This window comes from Oculina patagonica, chromosome 3 (assembly GCF_052425735.1).
Source record: "Oculina patagonica isolate OP01 chromosome 3, crgOcupat, whole genome shotgun sequence".
In the NCBI taxonomy this organism is placed as follows: Eukaryota; Metazoa; Cnidaria; class Anthozoa; order Scleractinia; family Oculinidae; genus Oculina; species Oculina patagonica.
The window spans coordinates 9,870,427-9,890,867 of NC_135760.1; the positions used below are offsets into that span (position 1 = coordinate 9,870,427).

Here is a 20,441-nt window from a genome sequence, read left to right on the forward strand (position 1 = left end):
TTAATTATAAGTGCACCGTCATTGTCAATTACCAAAACAGGAACATCCTAGAATAGCGAGGACATTAACAAATACGTTTAGTTATTTTTTTTAACATCATGTAAGAACGAAGTTGAATATAAGGAAAAAAATATCAAACATCAACTTGCAAATTTAGGTAAAAATATGTCAGTTCAGTTTATTACGGCGTTAGTCGTATTCACAAATTCTTTGTTTTTGCTGGTTATTGAGAACATTTTTGTCAGATAATATTTATTAACACACAGGTGTTATCTTATTTTCTCTGTTTGAAGAATTATTCACACATTTAACTTTTAGAAGCTGCTCAAGAGACAAGTCGTCATCAGAACACAGCAGTGTCCCTAAAGAGTGCGTGACTTGATTTACAAGTAGTGAAAACGGTGTTGCTAAAGTAAGCTTCGATGCTCCTTCACTTCAATTTGAAGGCAAATATGAGCCTGATTTCCAGGCGATCGCTAACTATCGCTTTCTCGAAAACAAAAGTTAAAATGACTCTATAGAGAGATTTGATGCGCCCGGCAAGCTTGTTTAACAGACAAACATAATACAAAAAAAACAAAAGCACTATCGATCGTGAGCGGTAATTTCGAAACCAGCTTTGCTGCAAAGGGTTTTACTGACTTGACGTATTAATTTGTTGACGAACAGACCACCCTGCTTCATTATCTATTCTAGTTGTAAGAAGAAGCATCAGCACCTGAGAGCAGAAAGCAGAATGTTGCCAGTTTTCCTTGGTATCTTATGGCTGTGTCCGCAGTTCACTATGCCAAGCCATGCAAAAGGTAAATGAAAGTTATACTCATGGAAAATCGAAAGTAACTCAGGTATCTGTAAATCAATACCTTGGGTACCATTCCTGTATGGCGTATGACATAGTTTTAAGTTGTTCCAAAGCAGGGCTTGGATTCAAAAGCAGGAGGGCATTTTGCGTGCGCATGCGTCGATATGGGCTAGTGCGCACGACAGAGAAGTTCTGCTATCAATTGTTTACATATTTTTCACAATTTATGGCCTAATTTTCAGCTCAAAATAAAAGGTGTTTTAAGTTTTATTTGCTGTATACGACACTAAGAGTCTTGCTTTATCTTCTGACAACAACAAGCATACTTTGGTGTCGGCGTGCCGTTTATCTGATCGACTTTGGCTATGTGTATTAAACATTGCGCGTGGACAAAATGGCGACCAAATGTCGAGAACCGTAATACCTTGCCCATGTTTTTAATAGCTGGGAGATCTAAACGGACAAAGCGCTACGGCTACTTAGTACTAAAATATAAAACAGCAGTTTTAACTATACGATGTTATAATCAAGTATCCCGGGTTTGAACGAGTGGTCACGATTTTGTTCAGATTTTTCATAAAACTGCAATTTCATCGTTCTCACGATGCAAAAATCTCAAAATCTAACCTTGATCTCCAGCGTCTACCGATGATATATGGAGCCTGAAGTACTTGAACTGTCGTCTAATGCTGCGAAGGTAGCGTTAAAAAATGGTCTGATGTGGTAATTTTTAGCTTTCTTTAACGTACGTTCTCGCAGGTTTATTCTTACAGAGAAACTATCGTTTGTGATTATTTCTTTAAACATAAGCATTGGTAAAAATTACTTCACATTTCGATGTACCACAATTATTCCGTTGAACAAGAAAAGAATTACTGAGATCGGTCTTAATTTTAAAGTGTTATGGTAATTCTTTGCTGGTAGACTATTTGTTTACATTTTACTATGTTAATTAGTACATTTTTGGCTCCTTTATCAAAATCTAGCCTTGATCACTAGTCAAAAAATAGCATGAAACGAACAAGCGATATATATATTTTTCAGAAACGTTCTAATAACTGCTGCATAAAATGTCTTAAGAAATAATTTTTAACTATAAACAATGTTATTTTCAAATTTTCATTCAACGTTTGTTTCTTTAAGATTGATGTTCGTTCCGTTATAACGACCGTTTTACTTCTGTGTCGCCTAAGTGTGATTTAAGACTGCAGTTCTTGTTCCAGGAAACCCTGTTTGCCAGTCGAGGGCAAGTTGGCTTTGCTTTAGAGTCATCAGTGAGATGCATTATCATGTGCAGAACACCCAAACATGTCTTTCCCCTCAGGGAAAACCCTTTTCTTTGGTGGCCATCCCTTTAGGCAAAAAATCTCCCGACAAGCTATAATATTGCTCGCACTCTGCTTGTATTACAGCAATTGATTTGATGTGAATAAATAACGAATAAATGTTTTCCTCTTTTTACGGCCTGTTTGATTTTTGTCGGTAAAGGCTTTTCTACCTGTCCCACATATTTTCCCATTATTTGCAACAACGATCCCGAAGCAGGCCAGAAAATCTGCTTTATACTGAAGAGCCTTGCCTCACACAAAACACTTTTTCTTAGCGAAATTTACGTCTATATTAAATTATGTGACGATAAACAGTACAAAAAACAAAGTTTGAATCTTCCGCGCCATTTTTATTCCCAAGATCACGCGGTCTTTGTACAGCGGCTGCACGCATGCGCCCGCAAAATGCCCTCCTGCTGGATTCAAATAATAGGCAAATTCTTTTTACGTGAGAACCTTCAATACCTATTTCATGCCGAAATTGTTCCAAGTCCGGCGTCAGTGAAAAAGAATGGAATTTGAACACGAGATTGAAAACCTTACAACTTTTCGTTTATTCAGTTATTCCTTGGCAATTTTTTTAAAATACTTCAGTATTTTTTTGCAGATTTTGTTGGCGTTTTAACTGCTATCGAAAACCTCACTGTATATGCAGACGGCTCTCTTGTAGGACACAACGGCGGCGTCTGGCACGCCACAAGATTGTATTCCTTCTCTAGCAAAACAAAAGTCATTGCTGTGTACGTTACTAACGGACCAAGGTATCTCAGTGGATTCCTTGGCGTGTTCAGTAACGGAGTGGTCACGGACAGTAGCTGGAAATGCAAAGAGACGGATAGTCCAGAAGATGGATGGGAGCAAGCAAATTTTACCGACGATGCATGGCCATCCGCTTACATCAGATTCAATAACAGTGGAACAAGAGCGCATGGAATCCCTTTAGATGTTCACTGGATTACTCCAGCAAATAATGTTGCTAGCAAATTCTTCTGTAGACGTCGCTTTAGTACAGAGAAGAAGAATAGTAACAGCAGTAAGTAGCATTAAAAATCTTTCAGATTCAGTTTTTAGCTCCAATTTTACAAATCAATTTCTCCTTCAGCTACTCAACGATGATACTTTTTTCTACATCTTCTCACTCGAATTTAGCTAGATTCCTCAAATGTCATTCTCATTTTAAGTTACGACGTTCAAATAGCGACCTCGCTGACGAAGTTTCTATCCCAAAAATAACTACTTTCTTTTGCTCTTTTAACCTATTTGCTCGGCTTTATAAACTGCGAACCACTCTTTTCTTTCTCTTATTTTCCATTGCACGAGAAGGAAAGCGAAATCAAGCCGCGAAATCAAGCCTGAGCGAGGAATGATTAATAACGGTCGAAAAGAAGGTATTTCTGAGATCTTAAGATAAAAGCTTTACCGGTTCATAGTAAAGGCTGATTCATACACTGTACGCGTCACTTAACTCATGGACCAAAATCTTTAGACTGCAAATTAATCTGTTTTTTTTTTCTAATTTTGAGCGAGACGAACTCGAAATAAGCGGCTAGGGAGAGGCACGACACCCGCGCTTTGTTTGCCAATTTGCGCTTTTGTAGAAGAAATGAAAGCCATGCAAACAAGGTTTTTTTGGAATCAATTCTCTGTTTTTACTTATTGTGAAAATAAGCCATGTATACTTATTTGACAGTAACAGTAAACAACTCCTTTGATAGCTTTGATATCCATCCTCGGCAATGAGGCAACTCTCGAAATCACCCTCTATCTTGATGGAGTTTTCACAACAAAAGCAGTCGGCAGTCTGACACTTGTCAAAGATCAGCACGACCTTCAAGCCGTACAGGTGGAGGACAGTTCTGCTAGCGATGCCCTATTTCTCGCCTCGACCAGCAATGGCATTATCACAGACGAACGGTGGAGATGTACAAACGTTTACCACGATGGCTGGTTTCTTCCCTGTTATGACGATTCATTGTGGCCAAATGCTTTTGTTGTTTACAATAACACTGGTGCTCATTTTATAGCGCCAGATGCCAAGTGGATCGGATATGTAACCATAAGTAATAAAATCTACTGCAGGCGAAACAGCACAAATGGTAAGCAGAATCGAAACGTGTACACACAATACTTTATATCACCAATACGAAGAAGAAGAAGAAGAAGAAGAAGATGATGATGATGATGATGATGATGATGATGATGATGATGATGATGATGATGATGGCAAATTATTTACTTGCCAAGTCAAGTTTGAAGTTTGAATTTTAAGGCTGTGTTTTTGCAGTGGTTCTTCTTATTTAACATTATGTTGAAATGTTACTCTGCTGTTTCTTTAATGTAGAACTTGCCACACCATGCGCAGGCCTTCAAACGTCAGTTTCATATCTGGAATCGCCAACACCAACAGTGGTAATCAGGCCCTCCCAAGCAACCGCGCATGCAACAACAACAACAACAACAACAACAACAACAACAGCACTTCCAGCACCACCACCAGCAGACGCTCCACCACCACCAACAACAACAACAATAACAATAACTACTTCATCTGCGAGAGAATCACAAAATGTTCCTAATCTTTCCAAAGTTCCCAATAACAGTCAGCGCCAGGATTCTAGCAGCACGGATACAAATGGTCTATCTACGTTACTGATCGTGGTGATAGCTGTTAGTGGTGGTGTGACGGCTGTGGTCATTGCACTCGCTGTTCCCTGTTATGTTTGGAGAAAACGGAAAAATGAAAGGTGTTTATTATTTTTAGATATTTTTTAAGTGTACTAATTCTTCATGAACGGGACCCCGGCCTGTTTGCAAGCACACCTACGTGCTTTGTTCTGTGGGTTTAAGTCTGTGAACTTATATTTCTTACATGGACCATGCAACTTCATTCTTTAAACTTGAGCTGGCTTTCTTTTTAATGTTTTACTGCATGTTCAGGGACGTTTGATGTTCTTTTGAGTACTGCATATGTTCAGGTTATGTGGTGTTTGTTTCATATCATTGTATTTAAGGAGTTTTACCGCAAGATATGCATCTATTATGTCATATGCAGATCGTTTTGTTTTTTGTATGGTTGTATTCAGTCACAGCATGGATTGATTCATTAATGAAAATTAATGTTGCAGGGAATATAGCATGAACGATTTAAAAAGGAAACATCAGACGAATGGTCAATGGGAAGTGAAGAGCGATGACGTCACTGTCTGCGAGGAACTCGGTCATGGCGCCTTTGGTAAGGTGTGCAAAGGAATTATGAAAACCCCTTCGTGTGTGTCACATGGTTCGTTTGCTCAACGAAGATTTAAGGTTGAAGCAAAATCGACAATAACTGTAGCGGTGAAAATGCTACAAGGTATGTTAAATCAGTTTGACATGCATGGTATGGGTGCAACTAATTAACTATGTCTTTCATATTAGCTATGTTTTTTCAACATACACTGGCCCGCAAGCCAGCCTGCAAGCTATAAACACAAAATTGGAGGCTTACCAAATGAGGGTGCAAGCGAAGGAGTAATAGGGAATTAGGGGATTGATGTGATACTGAAGCATTAATTTCGTCAGACTGTTTGTCACTCCGTAGGAATCAACAGAGGTAAAATTACTGTACTGTGCTCTTGGGCGAGCCATAAATATCTAACTGGGACCTCACGAAAAATGCGGGATATGGAGGCGGGGAGAGGCTGCAATGGACAAGCATCCCATCCAGGCGGAGTAACCTTACTCCTAGTCACTTTATACTTAGGAATACAAAGTGCGCTTGGGTTGCTACGTCTTAACAGGACTTTTATGCTCTCATATTTCAGAGAATGCCACTCCTGATCAAAAGAAGGCTTTCTTAAATGAGATTACACTAATGAAAGCGGTTGGTCCACACGAGAACATCGTGAGTTTAATTGGCTGTTGTATCAAGTCCTCGCCAAAGTTCCTCATAGTGGAGTTTGCGTCGAAAGGACACTTACTTTCCTACCTGAGGGAACAATGTAAAAAGGTAAAAGTTAAAACATTCAACTGAGTACGACCGTTGTCAAAGGATCTATATAGGGGCGGTGGAATCTCAGCAATCCTTTAAACTTTCAGGCGAATGACTTGTCAGCTGCCAATGAATTTTGCTGACCTCAGATTTGCAAAATTTTTTTTTTTTTTTTTTTTCAGCCATCAGGTAAACCCTTCCTAAACTCGAACCTAGACCCCTATCGTTGAAATAATCGAAGTTTAAGGCTCAAAAGAGTGTATTAATTTGATTGAAATTTGATCCGGCTCGTCGTTGTCTAAAAGCCTGTTGCTAAGCAGTAGAGCCATTTTTGGAATTCTGGTACTCAGCTGTTTAAATTCGAAAAAAAATATGGTTTCGGAAGCACTCGCCCGGGTCGCAACAAGAAATTGTCCGAGACTGGATTATGCTGCGTTGAATTCTAAAACACTCAAGAATCGAAAAACATTTATAAAATGCACGATAAATTTTACAAGACTCCTGATAAACTTGCCTGTCCCAAAGCTCTTATAATTAGTAGAATGTTGTATGTCGAATTGGCTGCGTTGTTTGTTTTCTCGTTCGAGCAAATAGGTAAAATACATGTAAAATACTTTATTTAGAAAATGATTTCATGTACGAATTATTACTTAAATAAAGACTGACACTAATTTCTATATATCTTCAGCAATTCAAAGGCAGCAATACGGCAAACGTACAGACACGAGAAAGCCCGTCTTACCCACCACGATCACAGTTCGTAAGTATCGCAAGTAATGTTTAAGTTGCTAAATCGATTTACCAACTAAAATTCAGCCGTGCTCGTGTACGCTTGTGAAAGCCCGCTGCCGATCCCACGAGGATCAAAACCAGAAAAGAGTAAGTGTGAGACTGTTAGTTATGATCTAATTGGTGTTACGGTAAGTAAACGTCTGTAAGAATTTAGCTCTTTGAATTGATGCATGGCGGTCTCCTCTCTCCTAAGTTAATACTTTGCCTCACAACAATACGACATTGGGCAAATGGGATGTTATCTTAAATGACTTTAGATGTAAAGTTAAAAGCAGGTATACGCTAAAAAGTGGAACTTTTGAACAACTGCACAACAACACGAATGCCTAACGCCTCACTAATAAGTTCACTTCCTGCCTTGCGTGCTTAAATATTTTCATGTTTAATTAATTCTTGTCTATCATTTTCTTGGTAGTATGAGCTTGGTTTTAACGACATTGGCCAGGTTAACGTAGCGTTCTCTAATGAAGATAGCAGCATTGACATAAGAATTAACAGTGCTCGGTTCTTGAAAGGCGAAGAGCAAGGTGAAGATCGAGAAGAAGATTTTTTGACGTCCCAGGACATGATGTCCTTCTCCTGGCAGATAGCAAAGGGGATGGTAAGCGTCATTTGTATCTGTTTTCGTGTAATCGACTGAAGTGTGGGAAAGCCAAGCATCGTTACGCTTACCAATACGATTGCGCCTCTCGCTTGCGATGGCAGCCTCTCGCCTATTCCAACACTCCTAGGCCTCTCGCCGTCACTGCTCGAAAGACTTAAATGTTTATCCTAGGTATCTAGCCTACTTTCCTTGGGAGTCTCATATTTTCGAAACTGCAATCGTCTTTCTTTGGTTAAAACGAATCCTGGAAATATCCCTCTCATTGCAAGTTTCTGTTTTTGTTAGTGCTAAGCGCCTTTTTTAGCTCGGTTGGTTAATTGTTAATGGTTAATGAATTTGGAAATACCCGTATCTCTTTTCAAATAGAGTGATTAACAGTTTTTTTCTGTGTGTGTTAGCAATACTTATCAGGAAAGGGTATTGTTCACCGAAACCTGGCCGCTCGCAATGTCTTAGTGTGTAACAACAAACTTGTCAAAGTCGCAAATTTCGGTGTGGCGCGGAGCACGTTGGGACAGAATGTATATCACGTGACAGGTCAACACAAACTTCCTGTGAAGTGGATGTCACCTGAAGCCATAAATGATGGTGTTTTCACCACAAAAAGTGACGTGTAAGTGCATGAATTATTTTTTTCATTTTTAAATACAATTTTAAACTTGGGACTGAGTAGTTATTGGGGCTGCGTGTTTATACATTAATACTTACAAGGAGCTACAAGGATCCTTGCGCTACATATAGCCTTAGAGAGATGGTCATGACAGTTTTTCTGTTCCGATTAAAAATTCTAAGCTGGATGTTTTCCTTTTGTTAGTCTGTTTGTATAAACTTGATTGGTGTTCAAAAGAATAGTCTTCTTTCGAGTTGACCAAGACGACTTAAAAGAATGAAGACGAATCCATCTGTACCGAGTGCTATTCAATTAAATGCGTAAAAATATGTTAAAAAAGTTGAAAAAGTTGAAACATAAACTAAAACGATTCGTAAAGTTAAATTGTCCATATGCCTACGCATAACTAAGACCAACATGGCTGCTATGACGTCAGTTTATTACGTATTAGGGCCTTGGTGAATACAAAGATTATTTTGTTAAAAGAAAAATTCACTACAATTTTGGTTAACATTTTGTTTTCAGGTGGTCATATGGCGTCGTTCTCTGGGAGATTGCGACTCTTGGTAAGGTTTTACGTTTTCTAGAACAGTTAATAAAAACATCCCTCGCAGACATGTACGTTTGGCTGTGGTTTATTGTAACAGATAAATATGCTTAGTAAACTTGTATAAAGTTTATGAATACTGCTATTAACTACGTTGTTTTTATTATGAATTAGCATAGTTCGACTGGATTAAACGTTCTTGTCTATTAGTTTGAAAATGTGCTTGACTCGCTCGATTGGAGATCAAAGATAAGTTTTTTGGAAAAAAAAAAACTAGCATAGAGATTGGATTAAACTATCCCTCTACTAACATGATTTAACAGCTAAATAGTAACTTTTGCACAGTCAAAGATGAAGGGTAAAAAGTTGGATGGATTTATTTTTCAGGTGGTTTTCCTTACCCTGGCGTCACAAAAAAAGAACTTACCAGACTGCTAAAAAGAGGATATAGAATGGAAAAACCAGATACATGCTCAGAGGAGTTGTGAGTAGAATCAATATACAGGGAGGGGCTGGAGACGAACACTTTTTGTTCGGTGGAAATTTGCGTCATGATTCCACATCTAAACAAACCATTGTACAATAAGGGAGCAGGAGGGCATTTTGCGGGCGCATGCGTGCAGCCGCTGTACAAAGACCGCGTGATCTTGGGAATAAAAATGGCGCGGAAGATTCAAACTTTGTTTTTTGTACTGTTTATCGTCACATAATTTAATATAGACGTAAATTTCGCTAAGAAAAAGTGTTTTGTGTGAGGCAAGGCTCTTCAGTATAAAGCAGATTTTCTGGCCTGCTTCGGGATCGTTGTTGCAAATAATGGGAAAATATGTGGGACAGGTAGAAAAGCCTTTACCGACAAAAATCAAACAGGCCGTAAAAAGAGGAAAACATTTATTCGTTATTTATTCACATCAAATCAATTGCTGTAATACAAGCAGAGTGCGAGCAATATTATAGCTTGTCGGGAGATTTTTTGCCTAAAGGGATGGCCACCAAAGAAAAGGGTTTTCCCTGAGGGGAAAGACATGTTTGGGTGTTCTGCACATGATAATGCATCTCACTGATGACTCTAAAGCAAAGCCAACTTGCCCTCGACTGGCAAACAGGGTTTCCTGGAACAAGAACTGCAGTTCTTTAAATCACACTTAGGCGACACAGAAGTAAAACGGTCGTTATAACGGAACGAACATCAATCTTAAAGAAACAAACGTTGAATGAAAATTTGAAAATAACATTGTTTATAGTTAAAAATTATTTCTTAAGACATTTTATGCAGCAGTTATTAGAACGTTTCTGAAAAATATATATATCGCTTGTTCGTTTCATGCTATTTTTTGACTGGTGATCAAGGCTAGATTTTGATAAAGGAGCCAAAAATGTACTAATTAACATAGTAAAATGTAAACAAATAGTCTACCAGCAAAGAATTACCATAACACTTTAAAATTAAGACCGATCTCAGTAATTCTTTTCTTGTTCAACGGAATAATTGTGGTACATCGAAATGTGAAGTAATTTTTACCAATGCTTATGTTTAAAGAAATAATCACAAATGATAGTTTCTCTGTAAGAATAAACCTGCGAGAACGTACGTTAAAGGAAGCTAAAAATTACCACAATAGACCATTTTTTAACGCTACCTTCGCAGCATTAGACGATAGTTCAAGTACTTCAGGCTCCATATATCATCGGTAGACGCTGGAGATCAAGGTTAGATTTTGAGATTTTTGCATCGTGAGAACGATGAAATTGCAGTTTTATGAAAAATCTGAACAAAATCGTGACCACTCGTTCAAACCCGGGATACTTGATTATAACATCGTATAGTTAAAACTGCTGTTTTATATTTTAGTACTAAGTAGCCGTAGCGCTTTGTCCGTTTAGATCTCCCAGCTATTAAAAACATGGGCAAGGTATTACGGTTCTCGACATTTGGTCGCCATTTTGTCCACGCGCAATGTTTAATACACATAGCCAAAGTCGATCAGATAAACGGCACGCCGACACCAAAGTATGCTTGTTGTTGTCAGAAGATAAAGCAAGACTCTTAGTGTCGTATACAGCAAATAAAACTTAAAACACCTTTTATTTTGAGCTGAAAATTAGGCCATAAATTGTGAAAAATATGTAAACAATTGATAGCAGAACTTCTCTGTCGTGCGCACTAGCCCATATCGACGCATGCGCACGCAAAATGCCCTCCTGCTCAATAAGGGATATCATTCCCCTTTTAGTACAATTCTACTTTCAGGACTGATTATAGTGACTGATTAAGTGTTTTCCGGAGGACACTTCTAAAGAAAAAAAAGATACCTCCGGGTGCGTTTGAAAGAGAATGCAAAAGCAGCCTCCGTAGGAAAGAGGCACTAAAATATATCAGACGTATGTACGTACGTTTTGAAATAACTATTTTAATTTGTCCTTAACATATATAGTTATCAGTTGATGACGCGCTGCTGGGCAGATAGTCCTAACGCTCGGCCAAACTTCACCGAGTTGTGTCAAGACCTGGGGGACTGGATGCAACAAGGCATTCCTCATTTGTTCGTGAGCCAAATGAGCCATCTTGACTCAAACATCACCGCAGACATCGATGACAAGGACGATGGAGTATAAAGATAAAACCAAACTTCAAAGTATAAATAGTATTAGGGCCGAATGAGGTCAAAATAAATAAACAAACTAAAAAATAAATATATTTATTTACCACTCCTAAAATCCCAACTGGCAGGAGGCAGGCCGGTTGACAATTTACAAGCGTAGCCGAGGAGTTGCACTCGGGACTAAAGAAAACAACACCCGCTGGGTTCGTGGTCAGAACGGGATTTAAACCCGCGGCCTCCAGATTTTAAGTCCAGCGCTCTAACCACTTCTGCCACTCTGCCTCCCATGCTTGATCGAGCCTAGATCAATCTGATTATACATTTTTGTGGGTAAAAACAGTAAATCGACCAAAGGAACTTCATATTTTAATTCATTTTAGCGTGTTTTGCTGTTTCAGTACTTGTTGATAATAGTGATAATGTTCCAGGAAGCAGATATACTCCTGAGTAGCTGTATAGAACTGTGTCGGAACAAATTCGTTCTTTGAAAGCGTTTCTTTTAGGAATAGACTACTTGCAGCCTCAGTGAAACTCAATTTTGTCTTTTTCTTACAAAAATACTCGGATCAATTTAGGTTTCTGGGAAACTGCTCACCTACCCCTTCCCAAACCTAACATTAACCCTTACTTATCGCTTTGGGCAAAATGTTAGGTTTGGGGAGGGGTAGGTGAGCAGTTTCCCAGAAACCTAAATTGATCCAAATAGTCTAGATTCCATTCTAGAATATTTCATGGCATTCTTAAGAACATTATAGAATGTTTAAGATCGCTCATTTATCTGCTGTAAATCCATGTCATTTTTTTTACCGCAATGATGTAAAACTTCTAAAAGAAAGTGCCTAATATTTCGAAAAATTGTACATTAAAAGTATATAAGTGAGGAGCTCTGAGCTATACAAGTAGCTGTGTGACGGCAGAAGGAATGCAGTCTATGCAGCTAAGACACGTTCCTATGAACTTAAGTTATGATCTGCTTGAATTGGATAATAAATCTGCTTGTTGCTGGTACTAACGGTTTCATTTATGTCTGCAAACTACCTGGTCCCCTAGTTACGAACCGCGTAACACGTTGTGTATACACTTGGTCGTTTGATAAGGAAAATCTGAATCATCATGTTTATCCCATTGCTAACCATAGGAGTTTTCGAGACAAATCGGATTAGAGCAATATACAACGGCAACGTAATATAACTCTAAACGAAATGTTTAATGAACAGTAGTACAATGGCTCTGAGCGTCCGTTAAAAATCCTTACACATTTCTTTGCCGTTCTTTTCAAAATAACAAAGCGAAATAACCAAATTCTGCGTCGTTTTAGAACGAGATCTACAGCCGGGCAAAGTTTTCAAGTTTCTATTTGGAAACTCAAAAATCTAACGCCATTTCCGGATTTCGCCGCCTCGAACTTTTCCACGAATTTGATGCGAAAATGTGCAAGACTTTTGTAGGAAAACGTTATAAAAATAGCACCGTGAAAGAAAATTTCTACCTTGGAAACTCGGTGGATAACAGTTATCAAATTTCTAATGCATAAGCGGCGTATAAACCTTTACTTTTCAGTAACGGAGTAAGCTTTTGGCTTTAAAGCAGTTAAATCGAAAGATTTTGGAAATTAGAGACGTTTGTAGGGCGCAGTTTGGAGCGGTTTTGGTGGGGACTGCGCACGCGCGCAACATTTGACCGCTGTGTGGGGCTAGAGATTGTTTATATACGTTATTTCCTTTTTGTATATTAAACTTGGACAGACAGAATAGTTGAGAGATATAGCAGTCAGTTTATCTGTCGGTTACGTCCAATAAATGTAAATTACCTTGTTCACTCTTATTTAGTTGCAGCGCTAGCACGAAATTTTTGCGTCCCTTTATTTTACACATAATTTGTCATCGTTATAAAAAATTTTAAGTAACAATCTGGTATGAAGAAAAGGCGAAGTCGTTTACGAAGGGAAAAGTTAAGGAAAAACGCCTTTCCTTTCACCTGCGGTTATGAGATTTTTTTTAAAAGGTATGTTAAAATTTCAAGGCTTTTAAAGCCAATATCAATATTTGCTTTGCATTGAATTCGCTCGGGGATGTTGGTTGAATGGTTAACAAACAGGAGATACAGCCATCTTGAAATTGTAAAAGCACGAGGTAAAAAAACCCTACATTTCAAAGTACACTTGTTGTAGTGTTGCTCAGTTAGTTGGCAGATTAATATCCCCACAGGCATATTTCAGTCCGTCCAATCATAATAAAGTGATCAATTTTCTTCCCGTTAACAATCCTGCCTAGCTGGGACTCCCGGGCAGAAAACAAGAAGTGTGGCACCCCTAATTTAGACTGAATTTGTTACTTTTCCATAATTAATAAAAAAATAACTAGCACTAGTGGTTTAATATTGGAACAAGTCAAATAACTGTTTCAATAAACCCTTCGGGCAGATGTATTTTAAGGTTTAAGTTCAACCCAGTGGCTAGCTATTGACAGTCTTGCGAGCTGATGGACTACAAAGGCACCTTCTATTGATCGATAGAAACCTCTTGTTGGCAATCGTATTGCTAACACAGGGTGAAATAAAGCGTTTCCGTTTCCGTTTTTACAACGGTTACTTAACGGAAACGTGAATTTCCGCAAAAGGAAATTTAAGTAACCGTTGCGGGAAACACGTGTATACGTCACGTTTCCGCAGTTGCGGCGTCGCTTAAACGCATCACTTAAACGCGTGTATCCGTTAAGTTTACGTTTTGCGTAATCTCGTGCAACAGACGCGTTTCCGCAGTTCGTAAGTATGGCGGACACGCAATAATCATGTTTCCGCAGCTCGTAAATTCGGCGGACACGCAATATTCCGCTAGGTTTCCGACATACGGAAAGTGAAAAATAATAAGAACCGTCAAGTTTCCGCAGCTCGTAAATCAGGAGTATATACATAATGACCCAGATGGTTTAGATCAAAATGCTCTTGTCCTAATCTTGGAAGGCCGACAACTACGAAAACTTTATTATTTGTGAAATATTGCGTAAATTAAACGTGGCCGCCAAATAAAGCGAGCTGATTTCCACGTGTTCTTTTCTTTCGGATTGGAGAATTACAAGTATGTATACAAGTAACACTCATTTTAAGTGGTAATTCATTTTATTTCGTAAGTAAGAGAATGTCTAAGTAAATCTACGAACTACAGCATAATCCTTTCTTGAAACAAACGTGTTGCTTGCTGACTATTACATTTGAAAGCATTCAAACTAAGTATTGTTCTTTAAATGCAGCAATGCCTTGTGATTGAACTAAAATTTCCGTTGCTGTCCGTTAAATGTGATTCGTTTGAGGAAACTTAGTTGTCAATCCTCGTCTTTCCTCTCTCTTGCTTTCTTTGACGTTCGTGAATTATTCTTGTCCTGTGGTAATGGATTTGACTTCTTGACGATTATTTCAGGTCTAAAGACAAGATTAAATAGGATTATAAACAGAGATATTTTGCTTAACTCAATAACTCATACTACTTTTTCATTTGATGGGAGGATCTGTTTTGTAACATGGAAATACAGACATGGTTTTAAGGAGGCTAACAACGGTTTCCAGCACTTGTTAGCTCTTGAACTTTGATAGGTCAGTACAACAAAACTTCAACAGTTGCTGCTACAGTAATGATATCAAACCAATGTCCAATCATCGCTGAACAAGTTACGGCAATTTTCTTGACATCACTGGTTACCATAACAACAGTATTACCAGTAAAAACACCCTTTATTTTCCCTTTAAGCGCTTATAACTCAAAAACGAGTCCAGTGACCCCCATTTTTATCACTGAATAATGATCAGCATATTTGGATACAACTTTTTGCAAAGTTAAAAAAATTCTCTGGAGCCGTTTCAGAGCCACCTTAATAATTTAAGGTGGCTCTGAAACGGCTCCAGAGAATTTTTTGTGTTGAAAAAAAAAACTGTGTTTTTAACAGGTTATACATGTACCATTGCTATGGTTACAGTGATGTCAAGAAAAAATCACAATTTATTTTTTGATACAATTTTTGTAGCAGTAACCGATAAATGTGTTGTAGCACTGACCCATCAAATTATGAGAGCTGGAAAGTGCTGAAAGCTGTTGTGAGCCTCCCTAAATTTTTGCGCTGTCTAGGTAATCATTTGACTCTGATAAATAGGTGCTTCGTTTATACATTCCAAGATATTGCTCATCTTAACACGCAAGGAACTGATCATTATTTTGGAGGGGTGTAGGATGGATATGATTGAGTAGGGATTTGATAGATTCACTGAAGACCTTGTAACAATCATAAATACCAAGCTTTCTGACTTACAACCACCCATACCATCCCCTGGAAATTATAAGTGCTGCAAAAGACCACATACCTTTTAACTACACATAAAAATGGCTGGAAGGAAGTTGAACATACAATGTATCTATGGTTGTTATTGAAGGTATATCGGTTTTTGAAACCAAAACACTGCTACAATGTAGGGGTGACTTGATGCAGCATATATATATTATTGGAAGTGTTGTTTTACATGTACCGTCTCAGTTGAAACTCTATACTTTAGGTACGAATACACAGAAACAGGAGTACCCCAGTAACTCGAACTGGGATAACTCGAACAACCCCGCTAACTCGAACTAACTTCCATTTCCCTTGGATTTGACCCCACTTTTCAGTCATTTTTACTCGGTTAACTCGAACTTGGATAACTCGAACCCCCCCCCCCCCCCCTAACTCGAACTAAATTTTGTTTCCCTTAACAAAATTTGGGTCAAATTTACCCTGATAACTCGAATTCTGGTTCTTGCAACTCACCACAGTTGCCCATTGATTAGAGCAGCCAATTTTCCACTTTTATCATAACAATGTATGGTTGTGCAATTTGCACTGTACTGTATACTGAAGTGCTAAAAAATCAGTAAACTGTCAATTATTAACTTGAAAAAATAAATATTCAATCGACCCTGCTGCGACTGCAGTAGGGGATGGGCTGGTAGGGCTACAAAATGTAGCTGCATATGATATGAAAAATGTATTAATTTTACCACTCAAAAGTATAAATTTGTAATTAAACGTGTTTGTTTGACTTGAAGTTGACGAGATTTATAAGCCATACATGTACCACTTTAAAATGGTCTTTGCAGTCCATGAGCAAACATCCTTAAAAATTTTGAATGTTTAGAGACTCCTTGTAGACGATCTTTATCCTGATTATTATAAAGTCTTATGACTTTTACATGTAGGTACCTACCTTAACATTTTCCTTCCAGAAACTCCTCCAGTTTCTTATACTTGAGTAATTTCCTTGACTTCTTCATGCTCACTATACTCCAAAATGGCTCACAGCAATAAAGCATAATAAAGACAAAAAAAAAGTGTCAGACAATTACATGTACAAAATAATATGAAATGATTGTGCCATTTTTCCATTCGGAGATATCTATATTCATATACAATGTTACTTTTATATATGTACTATGGGTGGCCCTATTTGTACAATTGGGCATTGTTTGGATAATGCAAATTCAGTTTCCAGCTCAGTTGCAGATAGCACTGTACACATTGTACAGTACATGAAAGGCTGTCATAATTTGTGACTTTCCTATAAATTACATGTACAGTGTATGTGCATGTACATTGGAACAAGTAAACTTTTCACACACTCAAAAGTAAAGGCACATCCCACTGAAACCATGGGCGGCACACTTGAGTCAATGAATCATGTTCGCAAAAGTAAAAAATCTATCAAAAGCTGTTAATAATTCGAAAACTCAAAAACATATAGTTGTGGAAAACTATCATTGTTCTTTTCCTGTCCTATGACAATTCTGCCTCCCATAAAATGTTGTAATAAAAATCTAATATCATTAAAACAAGTAATTTTTTCACCCACTCAGAAATGGGTAAAAGGCCTTCCCACTGAAACCATGGGCGGCACACTTGAGTCAATGAATCATGCTCGCGAAAGTCAAAAATCTATTAAAAGCTGTAAATAATTCGCAACTCAAAAACATATACATGTAGTTGTGGAAAACTATCATTGATCCTTTCCTGTGCTATGACAATTCTGCCTCCCATAAAATGTTGTAATAAAAATCTAATATCATTAAAACAAGTGATTTTTTCACCCACTCAGAAATGGGTAAAAGGCCTTCCCACTGAAACCATGAGCGGCACACTTGAGTCAATGAATCATGCTCGCGAAAGTCAAAAATCTATTAAAAGCTGTAAATAATTTGCAACTCAAAAACATATAGTTGTGGAAAACTATCATTGATCCTTTCTTGTGCTATGACAATTCTGCCTCTTATAAAATGTTGTATTAAAAATCTAATATCATTGAAACAAGTGATTTTTTCACCCACTCAGAAATGGGTAAAAGGCCTTCCCACTGAAACCATGGGCGGCACACTTGAGTCAATGAATCATGCTCGCGAAAGTTAAAAATCTATTAAAAGCTGTTAATAATTCGCAACTCAAAAACATATAGTTGTGGAAAACTATCATTGATCCTTTCCTGTGCTATGACAATTCTGCCTCCCATAAAATGTTGTAATAAAAATCTAATATCATTAAAACAAGTGATTTTTTCACCCACTCAGAAATGGGTAAAAGGCCTTCCCACTGAAACCATGAGCGGCACACTTGAGTCAATGAATCATGCTCGCGAAAGTCAAAAATCTATTAAAAGCTGTAAATAATTTGCAACTCAAAAACATATAGTTGTGGAAAACTATCATTGATCCTTTCTTGTGCTATGACAATTCTGCCTCTTATAAAATGTTGTATTAAAAATCTAATATCATTGAAACAAGTGATTTTTTCACCCACTCAGAAATGGGTAAAAGGCCTTCCCACTGAAACCATGGGCGGCACACTTGAGTCAATGAATCATGCTCACGAAAGTTAAAAATCTATTAAAAGCTGTTAATAATTCGCAACTCAAAAACATATAGTTGTGGAAAACTATCATTGATCCTTTCTTGTGCTATGACAATTCTGCCTCCCATAAAATGTTGTAATAAAAATCTAATATCATTAAAACAAGTGATTTTTTCACCCACTCAGAAATGGGTAAAAGGCCTTCCCACTGAAACCATGGGCGGCACACTTGAGTCAATGAATCATGCTCGCGAAAGTCAAAAATCTATTAAAAGCTGTAAATAATTTGCAACTCAAAAACATATAGTTGTGGAAAACTATCATTGATCCTTTCCTGTGCTATGGCAATTCTGCCTCTTATAAAATGTTGTATTAAAAATCTAATATCATTGAAACAAGTGATTTTTTCACCCACTCAGAAATGGGTAAAAGGCCTTCCCACTGAAACCATGGGCGGCACACTTGAGTCAATGAATCATGCTCGCGAAAGTTAAAAATCTATTAAAAGCTGTTAATAATTCGCAACTCAAAAACATATAGTTGTGGAAAACTATCATTGATCCTTTCCTGTGCTATGACAATTCTGCCTCCCATAAAATGTAATAAAAATCTAATATCATTAAAACAAGTGATTTTTTCACCCACTCAGAAATGGGTAAAAGGCCTTCCCACTGAAACCATGAGCGGCACACTTGAGTCAATGAATCATGCTCGCGAAAGTCAAAAATCTATTAAAAGCTGTAAATAATTTGCAACTCAAAAACATATAGTTGTGGAAAACTATCATTGATGATCCTTTCTTGTGCTATGACAATTCTGCCTCTTATAAAATGTTGTATTAAAAATCTAATAACATTGAAACAAGTAATTTTTTCACCCACTCAGAAATGGGTAAAAGGCCTTCCCACTGAAACCATGGGCGGCACACTTGAGTCAATGAATCATGCTCACGAAAGTCAAAAATCTATTAAAAGCTGTTAATAATTCGCAACTCAAAAACATATAGTTGTGGAAAACTATCATTGATCCTTTCTTGTACTATGACAATTCTGCCTCTTATAAAATGTTGTATTAAAAATCTAATATCATTGAAACAAGTGATTTTTTCACCCACTCAGAAATGGGTAAAAGGCCTTCCCACTGAAACCATGGGCGGCACACTTGAGTCAATGAATCATGCTCGCGAAAGTTAAAAATCTATTAAAAGCTGTTAATAATTCGCAACTCAAAAACATATAGTTGTGGAAAACTATCATTGTTCCTTTCCTGTGCTATGACAATTCTGCTCTCATAAAATGTTGTGATAAAAATCTAATATCATACCACTGAAACCATGGGCGGCACACTTGAGTCAATGAATCGTGTTCGCGAAAGTCAAACAAGTGTCAAAAGCTGTTAATACTTGTAGTTCGCAACTCAACAACATAAAATTATAGTTGTGGAAAACTACATGTATCATTGTTCCTTTCCTGTGCTGTGACAATTCTGCATCTTTCATTGTAATTAATGCTGTAAAATGTTGTGTCCGCACATCCCACATAACCAGTAGGCAGCCAACTTGTGTTGTCCATTTGGTATGTTTATGACACATGTACAAAGTAAGCTTACAATGTAACAATTTACTGACTTCAAAACATTATGATAAAAACTTAATATCATCGAAACAATCATTAACCAGAAATGTAGCTCACGTGGCCATGAACTTTGGCCATAACATAAATTTAAAGTCTAATTTTAAAACACAAGCACAGAATTATGAAACTTAAGCTTAAATAGCTCATACACCAAAAAGGCAACGCAAATGTAAAGCTTCTATGAAACCCAGGGATGAAACACGAGTCACCCGTGCAAATAGGTTTTTAAAAGCTTACCTTAATAAGAAACTTGGCCTTTACAGCAGTGTTGATCTGAAATCCGGTAGAAGACAACTCCATACAGCTACCTTGGAAACAAAGTGATCTTTACGTGAAGAAAACTGCCCTTTAGGCGACTGAAAATGTCGATTCTTCGTTAGGCGAACTTCGAAACCGACCGCCAAAACTCATCTAAATCAAAGAGAACGCCGGGAATGATCTTTGTTGCGCATGATCGGTTAGTAACCAGTCCCTGACTCGATTGTCACTCGGCCAGTTCAGTGAATCGACATTTGTACGGCGGCCGTCGTACAACAACAACAAAAAGAAATAAATAAACCGAAGAAGTAAACCGAAATCAAAATATTTAAATCGGCAAATTATCGTCAAAGCGTTCAGCTATTGACTTATTTTTCCTCTGGAATGTTTTGAACTTTATTTGACGAAGTAGCAATCGTCCGTGTGAGGTCGTGTG

General features: G+C 37.7%; 1 protein-coding gene and 1 long non-coding RNA gene across 7 annotated transcripts in view; one reads left to right on the top strand and one right to left on the bottom strand.

Moving 5' to 3' along the window:
* The window catches only part of LOC144646406 (uncharacterized), a 37,399-nt gene continuing 16,958 nt past the window's right edge, over positions 1-20,441 (top strand). The window contains exons 1-14 of one of the 6 annotated variants that reach the window (XM_078505984.1): positions 4-157; positions 319-412; positions 697-803; positions 2,738-3,163; positions 3,846-4,226; positions 4,472-4,874; positions 5,256-5,482; positions 5,934-6,118; positions 6,789-6,860; positions 7,308-7,493; positions 7,895-8,109; positions 8,632-8,672; positions 9,041-9,137; positions 11,089-11,289. In XM_078505984.1, the coding sequence (XP_078362110.1) occupies positions 737-803; positions 2,738-3,163; positions 3,846-4,226; positions 4,472-4,874; positions 5,256-5,482; positions 5,934-6,118; positions 6,789-6,860; positions 7,308-7,493; positions 7,895-8,109; positions 8,632-8,672; positions 9,041-9,137; positions 11,089-11,269 (2,481 nt within the window). In that variant the 5' untranslated portion in view covers positions 4-157; positions 319-412; positions 697-736 and the 3' untranslated portion in view covers positions 11,270-11,289. Of the gene's footprint in view, positions 158-182; positions 804-2,737; positions 3,164-3,845; positions 4,227-4,471; positions 4,875-5,255; positions 5,483-5,933; positions 6,119-6,788; positions 6,861-7,307; positions 7,494-7,894; positions 8,110-8,631; positions 8,673-9,040; positions 9,138-11,088; positions 12,227-20,441 lie in introns of those variants that run through there. The other 5 variants (XM_078505982.1, XM_078505985.1, XM_078505983.1 and 2 more) reach the window with 5 other exon arrangements.
* Positions 14,355-18,111, bottom strand: LOC144646377 (uncharacterized). The gene is made up of 2 exons (XR_013569400.1): positions 16,483-18,111; positions 14,355-14,673 (listed from the first exon to the last, which is right to left on the bottom strand). It is a non-coding gene; the product is annotated as an uncharacterized LOC144646377 (long non-coding RNA).